The 26354-nt window shown below is 40.5% G+C and overlaps 1 protein-coding gene across 3 annotated transcripts in view; it reads right to left on the bottom strand.

Annotated features, from left to right (window-relative positions):
- The window catches only part of ARHGAP24 (Rho GTPase activating protein 24), a 316434-nt gene that overhangs the window by 278183 nt on the left and 11897 nt on the right, over positions 1 to 26354 (bottom strand). For 2 of the 3 annotated variants that reach the window (XM_074950525.1, XM_074950524.1), the window contains exon 2: positions 4475 to 4674. The exons of the other annotated variant lie outside the window; for it this stretch is intronic. In XM_074950525.1, the coding sequence (XP_074806626.1) occupies positions 4475 to 4674 (200 nt within the window). The remainder of the gene's footprint in view (positions 1 to 4474; positions 4675 to 26354) is intronic. 3 annotated transcript variants of the gene reach the window in all.

Genomic DNA, 26354 nt, shown 5'->3' with positions numbered 1-26354 from the left:
AACACTATGATCTGGACTGAAAACAGATAAAAAGAAAAATAATTAGTTCTCCTTAGTTGTATTTTCTAAGTGAGTTGCAGTGGTGTGTGTGAATGAACCTAAAAATCTGTTAATGACTTTAAATCAGCAGATTGGGATTCCTCTCAGTAGGTGTTTGTTTTCTTAATTATAGGCTCCAGAAAGTTAGATAAATCCATTTTAGAAGTTGCTGCTCTCCATCTCATAACAGCATTGTTACTTAACAGACAGTAAGTGGTCAAAGTAAAGTTGTTTGCTTCACACCTCTGCCCCAAATTCAGCATAGAGACTAGGGCTCCCAGACAGTCATGGGAATTTTGATACCAGAATGCATACAGTATAACTTTCCTATGTAGCTAAATGAGAATATTGTACTACATGTTAAAGTTGAGGCATCAAATCCAGGACACCTTTCAGCATTCTCATTTGGTTCAGAAATATTTCAAAACTGCAACAAAGCGGGTATTGGAACAGCCCTAATTTGGTCTGGTCCACTAGTTTCCCGTAACTATTGATGGGAGTTTTAAACAAGTAATACTTCTGAAGATTTTTTTCCCTCCTACATCTATCATGGGGTGTTTTAATAATTACTGATGACTTTTAGGCAAGAAACTCAAAAGGAGCTCAATTAGAAGCACCAAAGGTTTCAGAATCAAACTTACAGATTTCTTTCACCTATAAAAGTTAAGAAGCTCTAGTAGCCATTGAGACACACTACATACTTTATGGCCTCTCACTATTTAATGCACTTATTGATGCTTTAGCGCACTGAATAACTGCCCATGTAAAGCTGTGTGGCCTTATCACAACTATTACTGCCTTCAGCTAGCAGCCCAGTAAAGCTCTGTGTCCTGAAATATTGTGGTTAGTGTTTTTTAGATGATCGTGTAAAGGCATGACCTTTTTAGGACTTCAGTTCTACAAAACAGGTACAGAAGAAAATCCAGTTTTTCTTATTTTATCAGTGAATAAAGGGAATAAATGTAGAGAACACTAAAGTGTCCTTATTTCTAAATATATTTTGTTGTCAGAGAGTCCTTTAAATTTTGCATCATAAAAGAGTAATTATTGACTGCCTGTAAGTGTGAAAAGTCTACATGTAATAAGACTTCACCTCTCTTCACTAGCTTATTATATTTATGCAAATGTAACTGTGAATACAATATGGCACCATTTTTTCTTACGTTTAAATAGCAACACTCTCCTTAGAATGTAGCCCTGGCTCACTCAAAAATATTGTATGCTCTGGGTGAGAAAAGTCAGCTGTAGTTCTAGAGGGGTGGGATTTGCAGGACTGGTCTCTTTATAAGAAAGAGGAGCTTATTATAGAAATTAGATCAGTGAGTATCTAGAATTAGCCATGCTTGAGACTACTTGGATTTTGCTACATGATATAACACTTTGGTTGGTCTACACAGATTAAAATGACTTCAGATAGCAAATTCTAAACAATGGTATACTGACAGAACAATAAATGATACGGCCAAATATACTGACTTCTTATGGCTCACTAACTGTGTGTTGAAGATAGGGGACTAGATCCTGGGATAGGGTGCATTTGCACAGATCCAGTGGAATCAGTGGAACAATGCTGATGTACACTGGCTGAGGATCTGGTCAAGTGGCCAGAATTTTCAGACATGAATGCCTAAACAGATTTTGGAGCCTACCTTTAGGCATCTGCCTAAGTGGTTTGATTTTCAGAACAACTGAGCATTTATAGTTCTCACTTAAGTCTAGCTCTCCTTAGGTAATTATGTGGTCCCTCCGTCATGGTATCTGAGCATCTCACTATCTTCAATGTATTTATCCTGACAGCACACCTGTAAGGTAAGGCAGTGCTATTATTCCCATTTGACAAATGGAGAATTGAGGCCCAGAGCGACCAAGTGACTCATCCGAAGTCACACACGAAGAGTCTGGGGCAAAACAGGGAACTGAATTTGTGTCTTCTGACTCACAAGCTAGTGCCCTAACTACTGAGGTGAGCGTGCTGAACACCTATGAAAGTCAGGCCATTTTTATTTAGATGGCTACATATGCAGTGAAAAGTCTAAATTTAGACACCAAAGTTTGAAAATTCTGGCTAATGCAATTACTTTAGCAAGCTGGCTAATACTCTGACTCAAGAATTTGGTATCAGTTTGCTACTTCTAGGCCTGGCCAAATCGTTACATTGGCAGTTATTCCTCAACCTCTCCTTTCCTTTGACCAACTATAAATTTTTGTTTCTTTCTAAACAAATATTGTAATTCTTCCTGATACACACAACCATCTGCTGACTGCACAAAAGGTTTATTGACAGTGCTCAGCACCCAGGGAGCCTGCGATCATTTAAGATGCAATAAAATATAACAGGTTTCAGAGTAACAGCCGTGTTAGTCTGTATTCGCAAAAAGAAAAGGAGTACTTGTGGCACCTTAGAGACTAACCAATTTATTTGAGCATAAGTATGCATCCGATGAAGTGAGCTGTAGCTCACGAACGCTTATGCTCAAATAAATTGGTTAGTCTCTAAGGTGCCGTAAAATATAACGTAACCTAGGAGAAATTAAGTTAGACGAGTTCACGGGAGTAATTTTTCCATCCTCAGAGAGAGAGTCAAAACCAAATACTGAATGGTCACAGAAGTCATGGAGGGAACCTCAAAATGGGAGAAAGAAAAGACAAGAAGAAGATTCTGTATATCTGTTTGGAAGTTGCTTTTGCATTTTCATTCGGAAAGTATAAACAAGTGCAGAATCAGGCTGCTCATTTAAGTGGTGCATCAAAACAAAGAACTATGCAAGACAGGGTCTGATGGAGAAAAGTAACTAACTAGGGAAGACAGATTATTAAGATTTGTATTCAGGCACAGAATAGCTTACTTCCCTTAAACATCATTCAGTTTGTAGCAATTTCATTAAATGGTTTCTTGTTTGCCTTCCAGAAACGCACAAAGGTCAATAGGAGATGCAACTTGTATTTAAAATCTCAAAATGCGTATAGTGAAAGATATACAGAGAGGTTGTAAATATGAATTTTAAAAGGGTATTTAGTGAAATATGAAATAACTAAAATGTGTAAATTAAACAAATTAGAAACCAAGGGTTATTTAAGGAGAATAAACTGCTGCACTATGGGCCTTAACTTAAACCTTACATTTCTTGAGGTTTATACAACAGGAAACTTCCTTTAGAACACCTGAATCAAGGCTGGCTGTCTCTCTGAAAGATATGCTCTAGTTCTAACCCAAGTTATGGGGTTGATGTAGGAATTACTGGTGAAATTCTATAGCCCATGTAATACAGGATGCCAGACTAGATGATGGTCAGTACTGACCTTTGAATTAACGATAACACACTATGAAAAAATCTATATAAACACACACTGTATTTAAACTGATCTTAAGCATTAGACCATGTGTGTGAAAAATATGAGCGTAGGTGTATATGTCTATATGTATAAATGTGGGACATAATTAACAGAAGTGCTCATCATATAGAACTCGATCTCAAGGCAGAGGGAGCTGGGAGGTGCTCAGGGCCTCAGAAAATTAAGACCATATATACTACAACATTGTTCTTCTGTCTGCAATAACTTAATATCACAGATGCCCGGGTTTGCCCTGAGCTGGGAGGGAGGCAGAGTTATTTACTCTTTTCTTATGGCACTTTGGAGGTTTGTAGCCATAAAACAGGCCTATAAAAGAAGTACGTAAATAGGAAAATAAATGACCATTAAGGAACAGTAAATTTTGAGCATATTCCAGACAGCAGTTTATTATACATTATGGATGTTGGTAAATGTGAGTTTACATGTTGTATGATTGTGACTCTGAAGGCTGGAGAAATCCATATGGCTACTCCTTTAAGTAACAAGCAAGCTACATACACAATAGTTTACTTATCCACCTTATCTCAAATAAGCACCTTTCATTGATTTGAAAAAAGCAGGAATTTGCTACTGCGACTTGTCTCACAGTAGGCAACTTTTAAAATGGTCTGAGGAAGAAAATCTGTCTTAGGGTATGTCTACACCGCAACAAAACACCCATGGCTAGCCTATGTCAGCTGACTCGGGCTTGGGCTGTGGGTCTATAAAATTGCAGTGTAGATATTCAAGCTTGGGTCAGAGCCTGGGCTCTGGGACCTAGACTCCCAGGAGATCTATCCTGTAATTTTACAGCCCTGCAGCCCGAGCCCTGCAAGGCCAAGTCAGCCGACACAGGCCAGCCGTGGTATTTTATTGCAGCACAGACAAACCCTCTGGGACCCAAGCATCTGAGGGAAGCCATATATTTATTTAAATAAGACAAGTACCGTTTTGTGTGCCAAATGCCTAAGCCAGCCCTCTAAACAAAAACCAAACAAGGCAACCCAGATTGGGGTGCCTGTTTCTTCCATTTGCATCAAATTCTGCCACTGTTCTTTCAGTTCCCTATCTCACCTCCCACCCTCCTGCTCCCCCTGCTTACCAAAGGTTTGGTTTCATCTTCATCTTTGAAATAATAAAGCTGGTCCCCCTTGAGAACAAACCAGCGTGTGTGCCAAGTCTTGACAAAGCCTCCTTGCTTCCGCAGCCACCCACACTTAATGGCATTGTGCCGTCCTTGGCTTAGCCGGGGACTCTCTGCAGAGCCATTGTTCTCATCCATAATGAGGCCGACAGACTCTCCTGTTTAGACAACAAAGGGGGAAAAGAAAAGAAAGGAAACCACATTATTCTCTTTTTGGGGGAGGGGGCAGAAGTAGCAGCCTGCCAATTTTCAACATAGCTAGAAAACAAATAAGCCCCAACAACAAAAATGCCCTACAAGAGCTTTTACTATCCACCTGTTTATTTTCATGCCAGTGTCAGTCAGCTGGGAGAGTATAATCCGGTTTCCAAAGTTTCATGAAAAGTAAATTCCATGTTAAACAGCAAATAAGCAGGGAGAGAAACAAAACAACTTTTCAGGTACAACGTGATATATATTTCCATTCACAACAAGCAAAGCATGCCCCTTCAATCTAGATGATTTAGGACTTATTCACACTCGACAGTTCATTTGGATTAAGGGAAGATGTGAGTTTAAAGCACAATAGCTTTTCCAGAATAATTCCCTGTGTTGACAAGCCCTTATTTTAGTTTAAAGGGAAGCAACAAAAAAGAACCAACATAAAGTCTCCATGACAGAGAAAGATGAGCGTGTCTCACGCTATAAGGTCCTCTGTTCCATCAAAGCCTTCCCCCGAACAAAGAAAGGCTTCTTACATGTAAAGGTGTAGTACACAGAAAATAGAATTGTTGCTAGGTTTACCACATAATGTAATAGATCCCCTACTGGAAGGAAGGAGAGGAGGGAGTGTGTGGGGGGGGGAAGGAGGGTGGTAATCAAATGTTCCAATTAGTGCAGAACTTTTGTAGTTAAACCTTAAGTCATGAAAAACTTGACTACTTTGGGGCTTGAACATAGACATGAACCTAGAAAAAAGTTTCATGTAAAACTCTTTCAAAGCCTGCAACACCTTTGTCAAAACTTAAAACCATACTTTCCAGTGTCTGGATAGGCATGAATCTTCTAGACTGATTTTGCATGTACCATATATATGCTTGTGATAAGCTTTCAAGGTCAAATAATTCCTCATTAACCCAGATGCAATGCATGGAGTTGAACAAACTCGTGAAGCTTATTTTTTCCAACCTTCAATGTACTGGGTTCAAATACACCCAAATTATCAAGTGAAACTCAAGGATGCAAAACCACATGTACTGAAACAGCCTAAAATGAGATCAAATCCCATACAGCCCCTTATATAAAAGGGCAAACCCTTTACTAATACAGTAATATACAGTGCCATGACTAGGACAAAGACAAGTCAGTCATCACAAAGGCACCTGTTTTGCTTTTTAGCAAGTTAAGAAATGGATCATCAAATAAATCAGAAGTCAGAGAATAAAACCAGCCCTGCTTCACCTCAGGTACCCTAGTTCACTCCCCAGCAGCCAGACCTGTCTCACTCTACAGCTAGAGGAAACTCTGTCTGCTCCTGGCCCGCTGCCCTCTTATAAGGGCCCGCTGAGCCCTGATTGGGGTGTGGCCACCGCTGAGCCTACTTCTCCAATCAGCCTGGGAACTGCTAGCTCCCAGCCACAGCCCTCTCCTGGGCTGTTTTAAGCCCTCTAAGGCCAGAGCAGGTGACCACCTGGCTACATTGGCACTGACACCAATGTACATGCAGTAGGTATATGGATTTCAGTTAGCTAGCCACGAAGAATGTTTATTGATCTGTGTGTTTTTGCTAGATATCATGTACACATTAAATTATTCACATAATACTCAAGTAAATGAGGTGCTTGGGAGTAAACAATGTTCTTTTTTTAAAAAAAAAAAGAGAGAACATCCTTTCAGGTAAAATATTCATTGGTATGATATATTCTTTTTGTTTAAAAATATATTGACGGCTACATCCCTGAAAGAGTGTAATACAAAATGAGTTGCTTCCCCCCAATTCCCTCACTCTTCAAACCATTTTCTTGCATGAAATTAGTAGAAATGCGAGTCAGCTGACTTGTTTTTGGCAATTGAACCATTACATGCAATCCCAAGAGACTAAATTTACAAAGGGTTTTATTGTTCTACATTTCTCCTTTACTCTCCAAACCTGAAAACTACAATCCAGATTTTGAATCAGAAATCCAACAGTTGGCTTACTCACGCTAGTTGTTTTCACAGCTGCTTCAGCACCATCATAAAAATAAACTGCAGGAATATCAGGTGTTGGCACTGACAGACAGCAGAGAGGTGCAAAGAGTACATAAACAACACATGACCAAGTATGGGATTATCTCAAGATAACCAACTCTGTCTTGCCATTGTGAGACATGAGGCAGAAAGCCATGGCATTTTCTAAATAAACAAAATAAGAGTATTCCTAAAAACCCATCTTCTGAATGAAACATAAAACTTGTGTTTTCTGAAAGAATCTGCCCGATTGTCCTGGCCAAGTTCCAATTTAGGTAATTACTAGATCTGAACAAATCCTGTACACTCCATTCATTGGGGCTGTCTATTAGTGAACCCTCTTGGGTTTGCCTGGAGATATGGGGTTGTAAAGAATATACAGCTAAGAAATGCTCCCACACATTCACCAGCTGCTCTTTTTCTCAATGTCACAGACCCAATCTCTACTGACCACTGCTGGTCATACTTCACTCCCTTTTCCCTCTGCCTAATGGGGCATGCAACCTTCTCCCTAGGGTCTTTAGACCGTTCCCTTTTCTTTTCCGGAGGGTTGGGGGAGCGTTACTGTTTCCACCTGACAGTGATAGCGGAGAAACATTCGCTCTCCACCAGCCAGTTATCTGTATATTAAACAGGCATTTCTCATAAAATGTAGCACTTATTAGCCACAAAATGCCTGGAGAGAGGATGGGCCCAAACAGCACCAAGTCCCAGTCCACCACATTTTCATGAGCGTGAGCCATCGTTGACAGGTTTGTCTAGAAACCAGCTGGTTTCAGGTCCATTCGTGGTTCTAGATGAAATTTTTCACGGTTTTAGTAATTACATTCCAAGTTCTTAAAACACCACCTGCCTTTTCAGTTAGATACAGTACCAGATCCTACATCCTTGCTGGTCCTCAACTGCCATGTCAGGCTCTTGACAGCCAGAGACCAACCCGGCATAGAATGAGCTCAGGATCCAAGGAACTGCCCTTTGGATGCTCCTCCTGAATGGTGCCGTGCTCACCTTAGCTGTAACTGTTTGGTTACAGTTTGTAACCAACTGTAATTGCTGCAGGTGGTGACCAATCTGGTTAGGCAATAAGCAGCATACATTGGTCTGGTTATTATTCTAGAGAAAATTAATTCCTTGTCCATTACTATCCATTTTTAGATTACAGCCAGCTCAGTATTAACCTGTCTGGACAGAATACTGAACAAGTGGCAACTGTCAAAAACTTGGGAAAAATCCTAGAGACCCATCAAGCAACTGTTGCAGGGACATCATGATGAAGCTCACTACAAAGCTGTTGATCTGTAGAACTATGGTTATACCAGCTCTACCGTACAGCTGTGCAACACAGGCACTGAGGAAGGCTGAAAAGCAATGGATTGATATTTTTGATTCTCATTGTCTTCGTCAGTTGCTCCATATTAAGTGGCTTGGCAAAAATCAACACTGGGGATATTCATAACTGATCCTACCAATTGCCTTCAGCAGCAATGGTTTTGCTTCAGAGGCTCTCTTGATAGAGACATATTATTAAGATGGAAAACAAGTCAACTACAAGTGTGTTTACCAAGGAATGCCACTAGATGGTCAGCAATCACATGGCTGATCACATTGGTCAGACTGCCAATAACAGACCGGTTTCAGAGTAGCAGTCATGTTAGTCTGTATCCGCAAAAAGAACAGGAGTACATCCAGCCAGACCAAGCTAGAGATTGATCCAGGTGGCCTGCAGCGTGAAAGGAAGCTACATCCTTTTGGGATTTGCCCTGATGATTATGATTATGTAGGTTAACTTTTGCTGTCCTTTCCACCGGGTCCTTCTTTTTTTAAAATTCAAAAGACAAATGTTTGTTTTTCAGCACTGTGACCCTGGTAGGGGCTACAACCAGGTGGGACTAAATGTGCCTAATTGGTTACAGAGAGTTTTCTGACCACTAGAAAGCACACACCACAGGTCTCTCTGTCACTTGCTACCTCCACTGCACTGGTATGAGTCAAGAGGAGCTGACATCAGGAATCATAACATTCAAAAACTGGTTGGAGAAAACTTCAACCTCTCTGGCTACTCAGTAAAAGACTTAAGGGTGGCAATTCTGCAACAGAAAAGCTTCAAAAAACAGACTCCAACGAGACACTGCTGAGCTTGAATTAATATGCAAACTCGATACCATTAACTTGCGTTTGAATAGAGACTGGGAGCGGCTGGGTCATTACACCTATTGAATCTATTTCCCCATGTTAAGTATCCTCACACCTTCTTGTCAACTGTCTAAATGGGCCATCTTGATTATCACTACAAAAGTTTTTTTCTCCTGCTGATAATAGCTCATCTTAATTAATTAGCCTCTTACAGTTTGTATGGCAACTTCCACCTTCTCTGTATGTATATATCTATCTTCTTACTATATGTTCCATTCAATGCATCCGATGAAGTGGGTTGTAGCCCACGAAAGCTTATGCTCTAATAAATTTGTTAGTCTCTAAGGTGCCACAAGTACTCCTGTTCTTTTTAAGAGGGGCTCTGTTTGTAGATGACTAGCAAAACTGCTAAAAACTTACCTATATAACTCTTTGCAAGTATGATTTGTAGAGCATGTGACATGCACTCCCTGAGTCAATGTTGACTACAAACTGTCCCACCACAAAGGAGGATTTTCTGGACCTTGAAGAGGAATTTACAGAGGAACAACTACTCCTGGTCTGCTTTTGATTATTATTGGTTGGATAGGGGGCATCCATCTCCCCACTCCCATCCTATCTCATGTTCTTTACCCACCTCCCTCATTATATAATATTTAACTGTGGGGTAGGGCAGATACTTCTTCTGTGTTTAGAAGAGGGGAGGGGCAATTGAGGCAGTGGGAACTGATGGTTACCTCATCTTCCTCCTGCTCTCTAGGCTTCGCTCAAATTACTTGTTCTATATAACCCACTATGCTGAACGAAAATACATACAGCAGGACATTGGCAGTGAGAGCCTGAAGAAGCAGCTTCAGCCACATACAAAGCTGCCAGAACGATAAGACCTAGTAACTGGAGGTCCAAATGACATGCAGAAAAATATTTCAGTCTCACATGGGATGGCCAGTGGGGGAAATTCAGAACAGCTGCAAAGTCTGGCGAACTGAAGCATAGAGCAGTTAATTGATTTGCCAAAGGTCAGAGAACAAGTCAGAGGCAGCATCAGGAACAGAAACTAGATGTCCTGATTCCCAGATCCCTACCCTAACCATTAGGATAGGCAGCCTCGGAAGGTCTGAAGACACTGCAAAGCCTCTTGATCTTGTTTATCATGTGTCATACAGTATATGGAGTAAGAGTCACCATTCCCCTCCCCTCAGAAGGACAATTTGATGTGTACATGCTGTATTGTGAACACTTAATGTTTGCTGACTTCATTAACATATGAATGGATTAGAGCTGGCAGGCACAATCTCAGAAGATCATTGCTGTACATATAGAAATAATTTTGGTGTTACTCTTTCTGATCAAAGTGTGATAGCAAAGTTCATCCGAGCAGGGATGTCACCAGGTTTCTTGAATAATGCACCGCTGAGAATGTAACTGGACAGTCTGCTCTCTCACAAAATGAAAACAACAGGAATTCTTCCTTCATCTTTTGTACAGCAGTTCAGGGTCACAGTCAGGCTTTCCACACTTGGTGTAAAATTTCCCAATGGGATGGTGTGTTACAAATTATAATGGCTAAAAAATATGCCCAGAGACAGCAAAAGAAATTTTAGTTTGACAACAGCTGAGAAGAAACAAAACCCTGCTGAAATTAAGTGGCCCCTGGACAAATCAAATTGGAACTGCTATTTAACTGACATCCTGAAGGATGGGTAGAGACAGAACGGCCTTTATTTAAAAGGAGAGAAGAATCCAATGCAAACACTGCAGTGGGGAAACAGGACTGTTCAAAAATGAAGGAGCAAGCAGGCTCTGGAAAGAGTGAGGCTTGTGGCTATTGGGGTGGAGGAGGGAAGGAGATGGGATTGTTTGCTACTTACATTACACGTTAAATTCATCTCATTCTTACAGTAAATACTGCCCTCAGCAAAGTACCAAGTCTGGAAATGACATGGTATCACTGAAAGTACTAATTGGCCAACGCAGTGATATGCATTACAGAGGTCAGACCTGTAGTAGTGTGGATACAGAGGAAAACTGGTGTATCTACTGATGTGTGGGTGTTTGGAGTAGGAGCACCTACTGGTGAATGTTTTAGTTCAACCCATCTCTACTGAAACTGTTATTTTATAGTGTTTGTGTATATGCCTATAAGGTAAGAGCCAAGTAACAGCAAAAGCAACAGCACATTACTCTTGTCCAAAGGAAAACACTGTAAACATTAAGTTTACAGCTCAAATCTTTTTAAATAAAAAAGTCAGTGTATATATTTTTGTCATATTTAATGCTAATTATGTTTAATGTTGATTCATTTCCTGCTACTTTGATCACGGAACTAAGATGATCCCTTCTCAGTTAAAAAAGTTAAATATCAGCAAATTTGGGTATTCAACTATTTAATTGGAAATTGTCATTGCCTCGATCGTATAAAATATTAGCCACACTGACACTGAGATTTCCACGTTCGTATTTTGGAGACAGTGTAGTCAATGTTTTTAAAAGCCGAGAGGTATGTCTTTCCACTGAGGAAGCCAGCTAATCAGTGCCATTGCTTTGTAGCTGGCGTTTCAGTCCTCTGCCCAGGAAAAAATGAATTTGAATTCATGGAATTAACATTTCACTTGGTTAAAAGCCACAAAGGTTTCCTTTACATATCTGAGAGAAGGAGGGAATATCTGTTATGTCATCCTAGCAGTCACATGTAAAGTAATATAATTCCTCTATTTTATGTTACATTTGTTCATGTTTGCACAGCCATTTCTAGCTGTGAAAACCCCATACAAATGCTATTATTATATACCTCTTTCCTGCCTTTCTTTTTGCCTCATGCCAGCATCTTCACCCTTACACTTGCCTCCTACACACCTCCATAAATATTTAGGAATTGTACTTGCTCATACAGTTCTCTCTTACGAGACAAAGACCAATACTTTGTGCCTGTACCAAGGTCTTTTGCCAGGCAGAGATTATTTGGGAAATGCCTCTTAATTGTGGGGTACAGACATTGCCCAATATTAGACCACAAAATTCTGCCTGAATGTCATTTATGTATATACACATTTGAAAAGATTCCTAGACCAAAAAATAAACACAGGTTTTACTATAAAGAGACCAAGAGAGAGAAAGACAAGCTTTACTATAGAAGAACATATGTTGCTATAGCTTTAGATTTTTTAAAGTGCTTACATGACTTTGAAGCCTCGGTCAATTTCGAAAATAGTACTTAGGCCCAGCTTTGTAAGGGTATTTAGACATTGTTCTGCTCAGCGTAACAAGACTCAAGTAATTTTCAAAGGTGATATAGGCACTTAGAATCAGTCTCATTTTCACTCTCTCTCTCCCCCTCTTTCTCTCAACCATTGACTATTTCTTGTAATTATGAATGACAATGAATTACCACTATGAATGACGACAGCAGGGCTACCACTACCACCAGTATCTCCTCCTCCAACTGTTTTGTGAATGATACCAAAGCCCCGAAAAAAATGGGCTGAAAATATTTAGAAAATTTGTGTCAAATTCATGAATAGTTTCAGGTTGACCAAAACAGTATTTTTCAGCAGATTACTCACCTGAAAAATTTCACTCATCTATACTTAGGAACATTAATCTGATTGAAAGTCAACAGGATTTAGGCTTCTATTTACAGCCCAGGGGAGTTAGGGCACTCACTCAGGGTGTAAGAGGCCCAAGCTCCTTGCTCCAATAACTTTATTTATGCAGAGTGGAACAGCTTTAAACAGTAGAGCTTGAGAGAGACCCACACCAGAATATCCCAGAACCCTGTGGCGAAGGCACTCTCCTGCAGTGTGGAAGACCCAAGTTCGAATTCCTTCTTCACATCAGGCAGAAGAGAAAGCGAAAACTGGGTTTCCCACATCCTAAGTGACTGCCCTTACCACTGGGCTAAAGGTTATAAGAAGGTTTCAGAGCTGCAGCCGTGTTAGTCTGAATTCGCAAAAAGAAAAGGAGTACTTGTGGCACCTTAGAGACTAACCAATTTATTTGAGCATAAGCTTTTGTGAGCTACAGCTCACTTCATCAGATGCATATATAAAGCCAACTTCATAACAATATAAAGCCAACTCTTAGTGCTTGAAATGTACAGAGCCCCAACACCCATGCTTACTGGCTGGTGGATCCACAGTACTCACCAGAAAATCATTTAAATTGGTATTGTGCTCATTTTTACGGAGAGTGGGAGGAAGAAATGGACGTCAAGAATACTGTAGCAATGAAGGGGTTCCATAAATTGTCTTATACTTGCAATAGGAAAATCAAGCACCAACACTTGACTTTTCTCCCTCTCTTTGCGTGAGATTTAGGTGAAATCAAGGACTCTGTCACCTTCTAAGTTGGTGATTCAAAAACAAGAGGAGCACTAGTCCCTTTTACAAGATATCCCGTGCTGCCGAAGGCCAGCTTTGATTCCTGCAAACATCAACGAATGGCAAAACAGCTTCAAGCACGCATTATGGGTTCAGAAAGAGAGAACCAATTGTATTATTCAACTTTAACATTTTAGCATGGAAGTAGAAATAGTGCGCTCTATGAGCCACATAACACCCTCCAGCTATTGCTTGTAATGTAGTCTGGAGTAGTACTCAGTACTACAATAGAAGTTTTCATGTTTTCAGCCCACAGGATAAAAGCCCAGCTGAACACTCCCAAACTTTGAGGAAGCTCTTATCTGGATCCAAACTTTGTGGTTAGACCCTCTCTCTATAATAACTGAAACCTAAGTTACTGATCCAAAGCACCCTGTGCTTTGAATCCAAATCTGGATCCAACTCCAAACCCATCCCTTGGGTACGGCGAATCGGGGGCAACCGCTCTGGGCCTCGTGATTTGGGGGGCCCTGTGGACCAGTGCAATTGGTCAGTGCAGTTGGTCCCGGAAATGACGGGTTGGTCCCAGAAGTGACAGATTCATCACTTCCGCCCCAGGCCCCGCACCCCTCTAGGGACGGCCCTGGACATGGCCTATTTCTAGCTGCAATGTAGGAGCAGATGAGCATGTCATCATATTTGTTCCTGTCACTACCATTAGTTTAAAGGGATTTGAGACAGGATGAGCTACTCAGGATAAAACAGGTGAGACATTTGCATTTCCAGTTGAAAAGGTGTATGGTGATAATGTGTATCACACCTGTTGCTTTGGTGCATGCTACCCAAGGAGGATGTCTCGGACGGGACAGGAGCACTGAATTTAGACACATGCCCCCAGGAGTCAAATCAGGGCCAAGTAGACAGGATAATAGGGTCTGGCTGCTTCTTACAAGTCCAATTCAGGGTAAAGCTTGGACACCAAACAAAGCCTCTTCCCCTGTCTTAACACAAGACGACCGGCTTGGTCAGGGCCTAACCAACTGCACCCTTTTGTTTGAGTCATCAAAAGACTGTTATGTTTATTTTGTGGAAGGTTATGTTTATTTTGTTGGCCATCTAGGTCAGTGTCTTGTTTCCAACAGTGGCCAGCACCCTATGCTTCAGAGGAAAGGACAAGAAATTGACAGTGTTGTGTGTCCTGTATTTACCATGATCCTCTCTGAGTCCCACCATGCAATTGCCATTCTATTCTTAATAGTCTCTTGTGTTATGTTGCTTTTTGATTTTCAAACGTACAATCAGGTCTTGTATGCAGTCAAAACTTCTCCATGATTGTGTGAATTTGGACTGTGTAGGGACTGCATGATCACACCCCAGAAGTCCTTAACCCAATGCCTAAAAGCAACTTGAGAAGCAGTTATTAATGAAAATGATCACATAAAACAAATGATTTAGCTGACCTACATTTGTCAGGCCCAGTTTTCCACTGAAAACTAATGTCTGACTGTAAACATAGCTCCATATCGTCATCAGCCCTTCTGGTGCACAGCAGAAATATTCATGTGCATGCCCACATATAACCATTTGTCTTCAGCATAAGATACCAGAAACTTGATACAACACACACATGCCGTGTTGTCTTATCCTCTGACTTTCCAGTGTTCCTTCACTTCAGAGAACACGGCCATCATACAGGTGAATGGAAGCAGTCAGTAGAAAAGGCATGAAAATGACCAGGGTTTCAAATTTTGTGCATGATATTTTGCACATGCAGGTGCCTGTTTTTCAATGCATGAGCAGTGAAATTCACCTGAGAAGAGCACCTACACAAAATCAACTTTGAGGACTTCAACAGCACTTAAGTGGTTGACCCTCTGCACAGGAGTGAGTTTCCCCAGATGTTTTAAGAGTTTTTCCTGTTGTGATTTATGTGCATGGGGAATTTTCACTTGTGGGCAAAGCTATCAGTTTAAATCTATATAATTTGGAGAACATGTTTATCAACAAGTGCATCAGCTTCATTATAGTTGTACGCCTGTACAGTGCATCACCTGTATTATATTTATAGATTTGTACAGTAGGAGCAGACCGCAAATTACAAATATATTAAAAGGCAAAGCAGCTGCTCCAAGGAGCTAGAAATGTAACAAATAAAAACAATGAAAAGATCAGGCTGGAGGATAAATGCAAATAGTGATATCAGATTGTATCCTTTAAGATTATTCTTCATGGACCAGTACAAGAATCTATCTACTCTGGTTACATTAGCACTGGCAATTTTGATGTATTCATTGAACAAGTGCATTATCTAACCAAACACAATCTCTGCTATTCATGCAGAAAGTATGGCTTTGCTAATTTATAACTTTTGTTCCTTTATTACTACATTAGTTTAAAACGCATTTGTCTTCACAAAGGGTTGGTATGAACCAAAATGTGGCAAATAGGTTTACTTTCACAGGTTTGTCCCTTTGTCAGGCAATCATCCAACATGTGAAACAGATGGTTAAATACATATAGACAATTGCAGCTAATACACCCCTGTCACACAAGTTGTTGCATATGATAGCAGTTCAGTGAAGATCCCATCAACCCCTGTCACACAAGTTGTTGCATATGACAGCAGTTCAGTGAAGATCCCATCATCCATTCCTGGTGCAAACCTGACAAAAAATGGCATCCTGAGAAGTACTGTTTCTATCTGTTCTTGGTTTGTGGGTGCGCGCACACACATGCTCACGCGCGCGCGCGCACACACATGGCCATTTTCATCGAAACATAGATCATTTGCAGGGTCTGTATTTCAGGAAACAAATGGCATTCCTGTTTGTTTACACCTGAAGGAGATAAGAAATAAATAGTTCAAATGATATCAGATTTCATTATTGATAGGTGGACTGACAGTTCACGATTATCAAAATGTGCTGGTGTTATCTCCATCTATTCAACAAATACAAAAATCTCTCAACTGTTTCCTACAATTCAGAATACTTTTTACTTTGGGTATATATTACTAGTCAGCAAAGGCTCTCAAAGTACTTTGCAACACCTTAAAAAGAGAGAGGTATTATATCTGTTTTACAGAAGAGTGATTAAGGCCAAAGTTCAGAAGTGTCTGCTTATTCTGAATACTCAGTCTGAGATAGCCAGGGCCTGGTTATTAGCATTGCTGACCAGCCATAGCACCCACTGGAGAAATGAGTCCTTAGATATTCATATTGGGTGTCCAAAAACGGTGGCACCCACACTGAATGACATTCTTGAAGATATTGGTGTATGTGCTTTGCTCAAGGTATTTTCCTGAGTTAGTGACAGAACTAGGAAGAGACGCGAGGACTGTTGACCCACCTCCGCCACCAGGACTATTCCTGTTTTTTAATTTTGATGAGGAGAAGACAGAACCTGATATAATTCCTGAAGGATCCCACCATTATCACTGCACAAATGTCCACCAGGCAAACCCAAGAGCAACAATGGCCCAATGCTACAACAGTCTGTGTTCAGACTTCAGTAGCTAAAGAGTTGAGTCCATTCAGAACCTTTTAGGGATGTAAAAATGGGGGAAATAAAGGGTAATGAAAAATTCCATCCTCCCCTCCAAAAGAATTTACACTGAAAACACAAAACTATTCCACCCACTATCCTTCCCCTTTCACGAATGGATTTGTATGTTATAGAGAAAGATATGTGAAACTATGCACCAGCCCAAACTATTCAATTCACAACACCTGGGAAAGGAGATTGTACCATAAGCGGATAATGAAAACCTCTGGCAGTCAAATCCAGACCCTTCCATTCTGCCTACAGGCATTATGAATTACAAGCCCACAAAAGAGCCTGACAACCTTCAACACCACATATGCTACATAAATCTTGTATCCTTCATGTATAAGATGTAACAATAGAAACCTCAAGCAGCATGAAATGCTGGCCCAGATCTTTTCACTGAGGAAGAATCCTCTTTTTAAAAAGCAAGGAAATCTAAATGACTGGAGGTAAAGGGCAGCCAGAGTCTCTAATTAAATTGGTTTTGAATAGCTAAGTGAATAGTCTTTTTTAAAAAAAAATAAAAAACCCACACAAAACCAAAAAGTTAGCTTTGCTAGTGAAGTTAGCTCAGATACATTATTCTGCAAGATATAACTTGAGGAAAGGTAGAGAAAAGCAGCTGGCAGCCAAACCAGAATGATGGACTCCACGGACTAATTAACTTCTGCACATATTTGTCCTCTCTCAAATAAAGCAACCAGTAATAAGTTGCAGATCTGGAGGCTGAACCGGGAGGTTGAGCAGCACGAGTTTGAGACTGAGAGTAGGGGTAAAATTTTGAAATTTAAGCCACTTAGTGACTTAGGCTCCTAAGTTCCATTTTTAAAAGAGGGACCTTGGCACTCAGTAGCCTAAAGTCTCACTGAAAGTCAACGGCTCTCGGGCATCTAAGTCACTTAGGCACTTTTGACCTTTCCTGCAAAGTCACCAGGGGCTGAGAGTGCTCTCTGCAAAGCCATATACATGATTCAGGAGGAGATCCTACAGAGTAGTGGTCACCCTAATATATTATTAGTCTATGTGAAAAGAATATATTTTTCATTAGCAGATGTTAGGTGAAACCTGCACACTTCACACTGCTGCCGTCAATTTCCGCACAGGCCAGTCACATTTGGATGACTTGCCACTGTTGTGTTGCTTCATACAGACTCTTCTGGGTGACTCAGGAAGTAAGATAGTCAGATGATGTTGAGCTTTTGATGGCAAGGAGAGAGAACAGAAGGACTGGGAGGGGACAGATCCTCCATGATACAAAACAAGAAAGGAGGAACCATATTTACTCTGAATTATAAATGAACAATAAGATTTGCAAAGAAGATATCATTTAAAATGGTTGTCTCTTTAAACAGACATCTGTTAACTTCTGTCTTTGGCTTACTGCCAGCTCAATATAAAAGCAATACATATGTACAAGGTAAGAGTTGCTAACAAGATCATTCACATGCTTTTAGGATCATTACTAGCTTGATCATGATTCCACCTCAGTCAGAAATCTCAGTATGATACATCATTTGAACATCTCAAAGCCCCTTACAATGAGAGCTGAGATAGTGTGGGAAATTATATAGATCACATTTTTGAAAATATTTTCTATCCATTCAAACTTTATTTCCATTAAAAAACAGATGCTGAGGAGAAACTGATCAACCTATTTCCATTGCATTCCTAATACTATAGCCCAAGCTGCACCCTCTCTCTTGAATTCTTTACCTTGAAAAATAGTGGAGTGTGGTAGGTCAGTGAAAGAGGGGAAAATGAAGTGAGAGAATGTGATCAGGTAAACATATAGTCTAGGCTAAGGTCACTGCAAGTCAGAGCAACACAGTGATACGGACTGGAGCAATTGAGGTGCTGGTTGAGGTATAAATTCCCAACAGTCAAGAAAAATAAAGGGCACCTAGAAAGCCAGATGGTGGTGTGTGAAGACTGATAAGGTGAGGATTCAGAAGGGAACTACAGCTGTTTAAAATATAACTTTGAAAAGCCCCTGGACATGACTGTGAAAGTTACTACGGAAACACTCCAACCAGACAGAAACCTCACGGTACGGGCTAAATTCTTCTTCCAATGACACTGGATTACATCTGAAGCACTGAAATAAATGGATTTGCTCTCAGTTTATATTCATATAAATGAAAGAAGAACTTGCCTGTAAATCTAGAAATAGGCATATTTTTGTGTTTCCATAGACTACCCTTTCATCAAGTAGTATATTACCCTGTGAGCCATGCCATTAAAGTCAATGGGATTACTCAGAGAACTGTACTACTCAATAGAAGTAGTAGATGTGGTATATCTTGACTTTAGTAAGGCTTCTGATACTGTCTTGCATGACCTTTTCAGAAATAAATAAACTAGGGAAACACAACTTAGATGGAGCTACTACAAGGTGGGTGCATATAACTGGTTGGAAAACCATTCCCAGAGAGTAGTTATCAGCGGTTCACAGTCAAGCTGGAAGGGCATATCGAGTGGGGTCCCACAGAGATCAGTTTTGTTCAATGTCTTCATCAATGATTTAGATAATGGCATACAGCGTACACTTATAAAGTATGCAGACGATTCCAAACTGGGAGGGGTTGCAACCAAGTGCTTTGGAGGATTGGATTAAAATTCAAAATGATCTGGACAAACTGGAGAAATGATCTGAAGTAAATAGGATGAAATTCAACATGGACAAATGCAAAGTACTCCACTTAGGAAGGAACAATTAGTTGCACACATACAAAATGAGAACTGACTGCCTAGGAAGGAGTACTACGGAAAGGGATCTGCGGGTCATAGTGGATCACAAGCTAAATAAGAGTCAACAGTGTAACACTGGGGCAAAAAAAGCAAACATCATTCTGGGATGTATTAGCAGGAGTATTGTAAGCAAGACACGAGAAGTAATTCTTCCGCTCAACTCCACGCTGATTAGGCTTCAACTGGAGTATTGTGTCCAATTCTGGGCACCACATTTCAGGAAAGATGTGGACAAATTGGAGAAAGTCCAGAGAAGAGTAACAAAAATTATTAAAGATCTAGAAAACATGACCTATTAGGGAAGGTTGCAAAAACTGCGTTTGTTTAGTCTGGAGAAGAGAAGTCTGAGGGAGTGGGGATATGACAACAGTTTCCAAGTACATAAAAGGTTGTTACAAGGAAGAGGGAGAAAAATTGTTCTCTTTCACCTCTGAGGATAGGACAAGAAGCAGTGGGCTTAAATTGCAACAAGGGTGGTTCAGGTTGGACATGAGAAAAAAATTCCTAACAGTCAAGCTGGTTAAGTATTAGAATAAATTGCCTAGGGAGGTTGTAGAACCTCCATCGCTGGAGATTTTTAAGAGTAGATTACACAAACACCTGTCAGGAATGGTCTAGATAATGGTCCTGCCATCAGTGCAGGGGACTGGACTGGATGACTTCTTGAAGTTCCTTCCAATCCTATGATTCTAGGAGTACAAAATGGCAGAATCTAGACTTTCAGCCAACTACAATTTATTTTAGATTAAAGGAAAACAAGACAAATTAAAGTAAAATCTCCAAAAGCGAAAGTACTCTGTGGGTGTCTCTGTGACAGGCTGCAACAACTCAGAACAAAATGACTTCCCCATCTTGCACACAGGAAGAGGTCTTAAAACTGCAAAGGTGCTGTATCCAGAAAGCAAGAGCATCACAATTATAGAAACCACAGTGACCAGATCCCTTAGGACACAATCCTCCCTATCAAAATTCATTATTTTATATATTTTTAAATGTCTCTCCTTCCTCTGACAAACAAAAGGAAACCTAGCACATGTGAACCACCCTTAACAGCAAACCAGCATAAGAGCAAGATGGAAATAAAACAATCCTGAAAAGAAATACATTTTATTTTTCACATTTCCAAGGGGTTGTTCTATAACAAACTGCTTTCCTAAATTTTAAAAGATTTGTTTCCTGACATCGTCCTTTCAGCATGTTTGAGTGGACAGGATTTTACTTTAATCCACCAGACTCCAGAATCTCTTTGTACTGGTATGTTTTGTTGACTATAACAATGACACCCACTTGCTCAAATTGATCAATTCATGCAAGTCTGTATAGCAAAAACAGGACAGTTAATCTTTACATTCTTCATTCCTCCTTAATCTGCAGCAATGCCATGCTACACAGATGCTATTCGGTCAGTTATATCCCCAGTGTATAAGCGATTCAGCATGTGAAGAATATCTCTGTTAAAATAAATAAAGCTGTCTTTTAACCTCTTATCTGATTAACCAAAGCATTTCATGAGTATCTCAGGGGTTATACAACCAAGGATGCTGTTTGATAACGTCACTTTCAGCAATTCATCTCGCTGCTTATAGCATTTCTGCCTGTTCTATTATAGAAGCTTATTCAGAACCCAGAGTCTATCTCTCAAAGCTCACCATCTAGCTATTTTAAGAAACATCACAGTTCAGCTCCTGTAGTTTTTATTCTTTTGCCCTCATATGCTGCGTTTTACACGCCATACGTGTTCTCCAGTACCCAGGAAAGACAGCAGTTTCCTCCTATGTAATTTATAATTGAAATTCTGACAAATGCTCCTCACTCAATTTTACAAACTTGAGAGGAGCAAAAAGCAGCAGGTATAAGGAGGAGGGTCATGGTGGTGGGTTAGCCCCAACTGAGGCATGCTTCATCCTGTAAGCCCTTCTGCAGGTGCTCCATGGGGGACTGGACACTGCAAGCCAGGCTTACTGCATCTCATTTCAACCCTACCCGCATTCTGAAATTGAGATGATAAATATTGCTCACCTTTATAAAGCACATTGAGATCTACGGAACAAAGATAAATGGTAGTATTAGGAACAACCACCAGTTCAGGAAAGCACTCATGCACACACTTCAGTGAGTTTTAAATGCATGCTTAAGTGCTTTCCATAATCGGGAGTCTTTTCTTGACTCAGGAATACATAATTATTATTAGTTAAAAACTACCATCCATAGTATGTGTCTTGCCCCTTTTACCCAACAGCCCCAAACACTGGACAGCCCATAATTAAGCCTCACTGTCCCTGAGGTAGGCAAGCATTATACAAGTTGTACAGCTTCATAGACTGAGGCACATAAAATATAACACAAACTCCTAAAGTAAGCACATGACTGAGTCAGGAGCAGAACCCAGAATTCTCAACTCCCAGATCCATTCTACAACTAACCTTTCGTTTGGAAGCATTCACTAAGATAGGATTACTTTCTAAACATGATATTCATGTTGGTATCTAGTCAGATAAATTCAAGTTCTTATTACCATACATCCTCAGGATACAGTACTTTCAAAAGATGTTTTCTCCTTTGTATACATTTTCTTTTCTTCTTTCAACTAACCATCTGTGTGCACTGAAAATTTTTAATTCCAAATTGTAATAGGACAACTCACCATATCTATAGCTGTGGTTCTTGCTGTCCTATTCAGAGTCACAGCAGCATTCTGGAGCTGTTTTTGACTGAACAGCGAGAGTTCAGTTCATCGGACTAGTTTATGTGTCCAATGTGGTCTAGTCTGACAAACCCTTTCCAGGCCGCCTTGGATCTTCAAACCAACTACAGTAACTCCCCACTTAACATCCTCTCACTTAACATTGTTTCGATCTTATGTCCCTGCTCAGTTACAGAACATGCTCCATTTAAAGTTGTGCAATGCTTTGCTATAATGTTGTCTGGCTGCCTGCTTTGTCCACAGCTGGCAGCCCCCCATCAGCTCCCCTACGCCACCCCCACAGTGCCTCCCGCCCGCCGGCAGACCTTGCAGATCAGCACCTTCCCCGTCGTCCTCCTGCCCATGGCAATCAGCTGGCTTGCAGCGTTGGGGGGGGAGAGCAAGGGCTTGGCGTGCAGGCTCCCCCTCCCTCCCCTGCATCTTGAACGCTGCAAGCCTGCTGATTGCCACAGGCAGGAGGCAGGGGAGGGAGGGGGGAGGAGTGAGGACGCGGCGTGCGGAGTAAAGGGGGAGGAGTGGGGGAAAGAAGAGGTGGGTTAAGGGTGGAGGCTTGGGGGAAGGGGTGGAGTGGGCAGGCCGATGGTTGAGCCCCTCACCCCGGTGCTTGCAGAGTAGGGGAAGCTGCCATTGCCGCTGCACAACATGCTTCTCTTAGCTTACAGCACCTTCAGCCTCCTTGCCTGCCTCATTGTCTCCAGTGCCAGTGGGCTGTGCCCATGTGGGGTAAGGCGGGGGCACCTCCCAACTACAGTACTGTACTGTATGGCAAAAAAAAATTTCCCTGGAACCAAACCCCCCTATTTACATTCATTCTTATGGGGAAATTGGATTTGCTTAACATCATTTCACTTAAAGTCGCATTTTTCAGAAACATAACTACAACATGAAGTGAGGAGTTACTGTAGTTAGCAAACTGTACTGGCATCCCGAATAGAAACAAGGCTTTACTAGCAGTAATTTGAAAGTGATTGAACATCATTCATATAACTCATTTAAAATGAATCATAAAGCTTCTCAGTTCTTTGTAAAGAGACCAAGTGGCTGCTCTCTGACAGGGAGGCATGTTTATCACTCATTATTACAAAGATAATTTAGTCCTCATAAAAAGTGCAAGACTGATGATAATGAGGACAAAGTTCTCCATGGAGTCACAGGACAAATGCAGCAAAGGCAGGGGCAATGCAAGCATATGCACTTGACAGTGCAATCTTGGGGCAGCAAGCGCCTGCCTTCTCCTTACAACACAAATCTTTAGCCAGCTTCATCAGCGTTATCTTGTCCTTAACATGCTGCAATTCATTAAATACACAATTTTCTCAATATATAGTTGTTCTTATGGGTGGAGAAAAAGAGAGAGAGAGCTCTAATACAAGCAACCTATTCAAGGCTAGCCTTTAAGCCTCAGATCTTCAAAGCAGCTAGTTAGCAAGCTGTGCTGGTGCCCTGAATATAGACAACGCTTTAATATACAAATACGCACACTTTATCAATGTATCCAGCGGAGAGAGAGAAAAAATATACAAGACAATATACTACGGTATAAAGCTTTTATTACCATGAGTTTGGGATGGATGTGTTACTTGTGAGTGGTGAGGTCACAGGTAACATTATTCAAGTCCCCTTAAAAATATAAAAAGGGTGTATAGGCAGGGGCTGCTCTGGTCAACGGTCCCTTACGCTCCCCTGAGATATTGTGCCATTCTTCTCCAGCAATACCACTTCCGAGAAATTATTAAGTACTGAATGAAATTCTTGTATTTACTGACTGTTACGTAGAAGAAAGGTAGATATTCACATTACTAATCTGAAAAAAAGTGACCTGTCACTTACTAGCTTGAAAGGAGAACTACTACTACCAGCAAAATAAAGAAACACATGTTGAGTCTCTACACATACAGGGTCTGAATATGTGGCAGTATGTTTCACTCAATGCAGGGCAGAGTCTAAACAGCACAAAAGAGCCCACAATACAAAAGATTTCACATCTATGACCAATATACAGCACTGCTTCACAACGAATAAATCTTATCAGACATACTACAGGGAAAAAAGTTAAACTATGTCATATTAGGGGACAGTGTTCCGTGGGTACTACAATGATTGGCATTAGGTCTGGTTTTTATTTAACATCTACATTGCTCATCTTGAAGAGGAAATAAAAACAGGTTAATGACATTTTCTCATTAGGAAGAGCACAAATACTAATATCAGTGCAGATGGAGAAATAATGGAAGAAAACTAAGAAACGTGGAGAGAAAATAGAAGATTAATATTTAAAAAAATGCAAGCTATCATATTGGGGGTAAAATAATCTGAAACTGATATACTCATTTGGTGGAAGAAATCTGGAAAGCGGTATTTCTGAAAGAGACCTAGCAGTGATAATAGATCACAAATTATGCATACATTAGTAATGCAATTCCATATGGGAAAACAATAAAAGGTCAATGTAATACTGGTCTGCCTACTGATTTTGATTCTTGGGCACCTTTCAACCAGAAAAACATTGATGAACTGCAAGAAATCCAAAGAAAAGAAACAAAAATTAGCAGGAGGCTGGCTTGGTGAAATGATGACCAAGGGAACACAATAACAATCTACACATATTTGAAGGTTGCAATCACTAAGATACCAGGGCAATTATTTAGGGTGGTGAAAGAGGAGAAGGGTAGACATCAGGAATGCTTCTTGATACCGATTCATATTAGGCTGTAGAATAGTCTCCCAAGGGGGGTGGCAGAAACTTCATTTGGTTGGGGTATTAAAAAACTAGACTGAAAAAAACCCCACCCACTAAAAATATTCAATAGGGAACACTCATGCAAGTTCTTCAGAGCAAGGAGTTAATGTGCAACATTCAGCACAATGGGTTTTTCAAGCTTGGTTGATGTTTCCAGGAACTGCTCTGCTAAGAAATAAGTAATGGGTTATTCAGTCCATCTTCCTGCCTAATACATCTTCTCCACTCCTGATGGCTCTGATTCCATCAACCCAGCACTTTTCACAAGCATCACATTACATGAAAGCTGTACGTATAAATGAAATAAGGAAAATATTGTACCATTTACATAACTGATATGTCAGAGACACAAAATTAAGATCCAATCCGATTTTTCTCAAAAGTTCCAAGGTGCTCAGATTCCAATGTTTTGATCTATCAGAAGGACAGAAGCCGGCCCCAAACTTTAAATTTACATGAAACTTAACAAAGGTCAATGCTTCCCAGGCTCACAGCTCTACTACAGTAGTGAATAATGACCCCAGAGATTAGTGTACCATTGGGATATTCATTTGTACAGCATTTAGAACAAAAATGGTTCCTGCGTCCGAAAGTTCACAGTTTAGGACTTAGCCAATACAAGTGAACTGACAGACAAACGTATGGAGGACAAAGTAACAGTAGAAACAAGTTTGAGACATCTGAACACACAGTCACAGTAACTTGGCTCCAATGAAAAGCAAAATTTTATTTGGCATCTAAACCTCCCTTTTAATTTGTGGAAGCTCTTAAGTTAATAGAATCAGCCTTTAACTTCTGCTGTGACTCACTGTAGTGATGGTTTCATAAGTACAATACTGTTACATCTCAGTCATATCACTGTTTTATATCTCAGTTCAGTTTCTCTGGTTCAGATTTTATTCGTCCATACTGCAATTCTTCTAAGCAATATTTTTCACTCTATTTTATTATTCATGCTCCTGGAGGCTTTGGTGCATGAATACCATATAAATGAAAAATATTATTACTATGGGAAAATTATATCAGCTACAGAAAAACCCTAGCCCATTCACAGAGTCTGATCCTGATCCTCTTGCTCAAGGGACTAGCCTATTTTAAGTTACAGGCAATATTCAGGGAAATATGGGCTGCAGAATAAAACCATATCAATAGTTTCCCTTGTAAAGTTACTGTGGAATGATACTGGTAAACCTGTATCAATGAAAGAGATGCTAAAATCAAGCTCTACTAGAGTTCAACATGTCTGACAACAGTAAACCTAAAAAGAAAGGAACAAGGGCCAGTAATTGTATCCAGCTACCCCAGTCTCCTGCATAGTGCTCAAGTTAAGCCAGCAGACTGTCTCCTTGTTCCACTTGTGGATAATTTGATTATCATACTGCTATAGTTCCCATTTACCACTGCCCTAAGCTCCAGGATGGAGAAGATTCAGTGCTGCAC

The sequence above is a fragment of the Natator depressus genome, chromosome 4 (assembly GCF_965152275.1).
Source record: "Natator depressus isolate rNatDep1 chromosome 4, rNatDep2.hap1, whole genome shotgun sequence".
Lineage (NCBI taxonomy): Eukaryota > Metazoa > Chordata > Testudines > Cheloniidae > Natator > Natator depressus.
The sequence above is the reverse complement of the archived record's forward strand: the minus strand, read 5'-3'. Positions and strand labels throughout refer to the sequence as shown.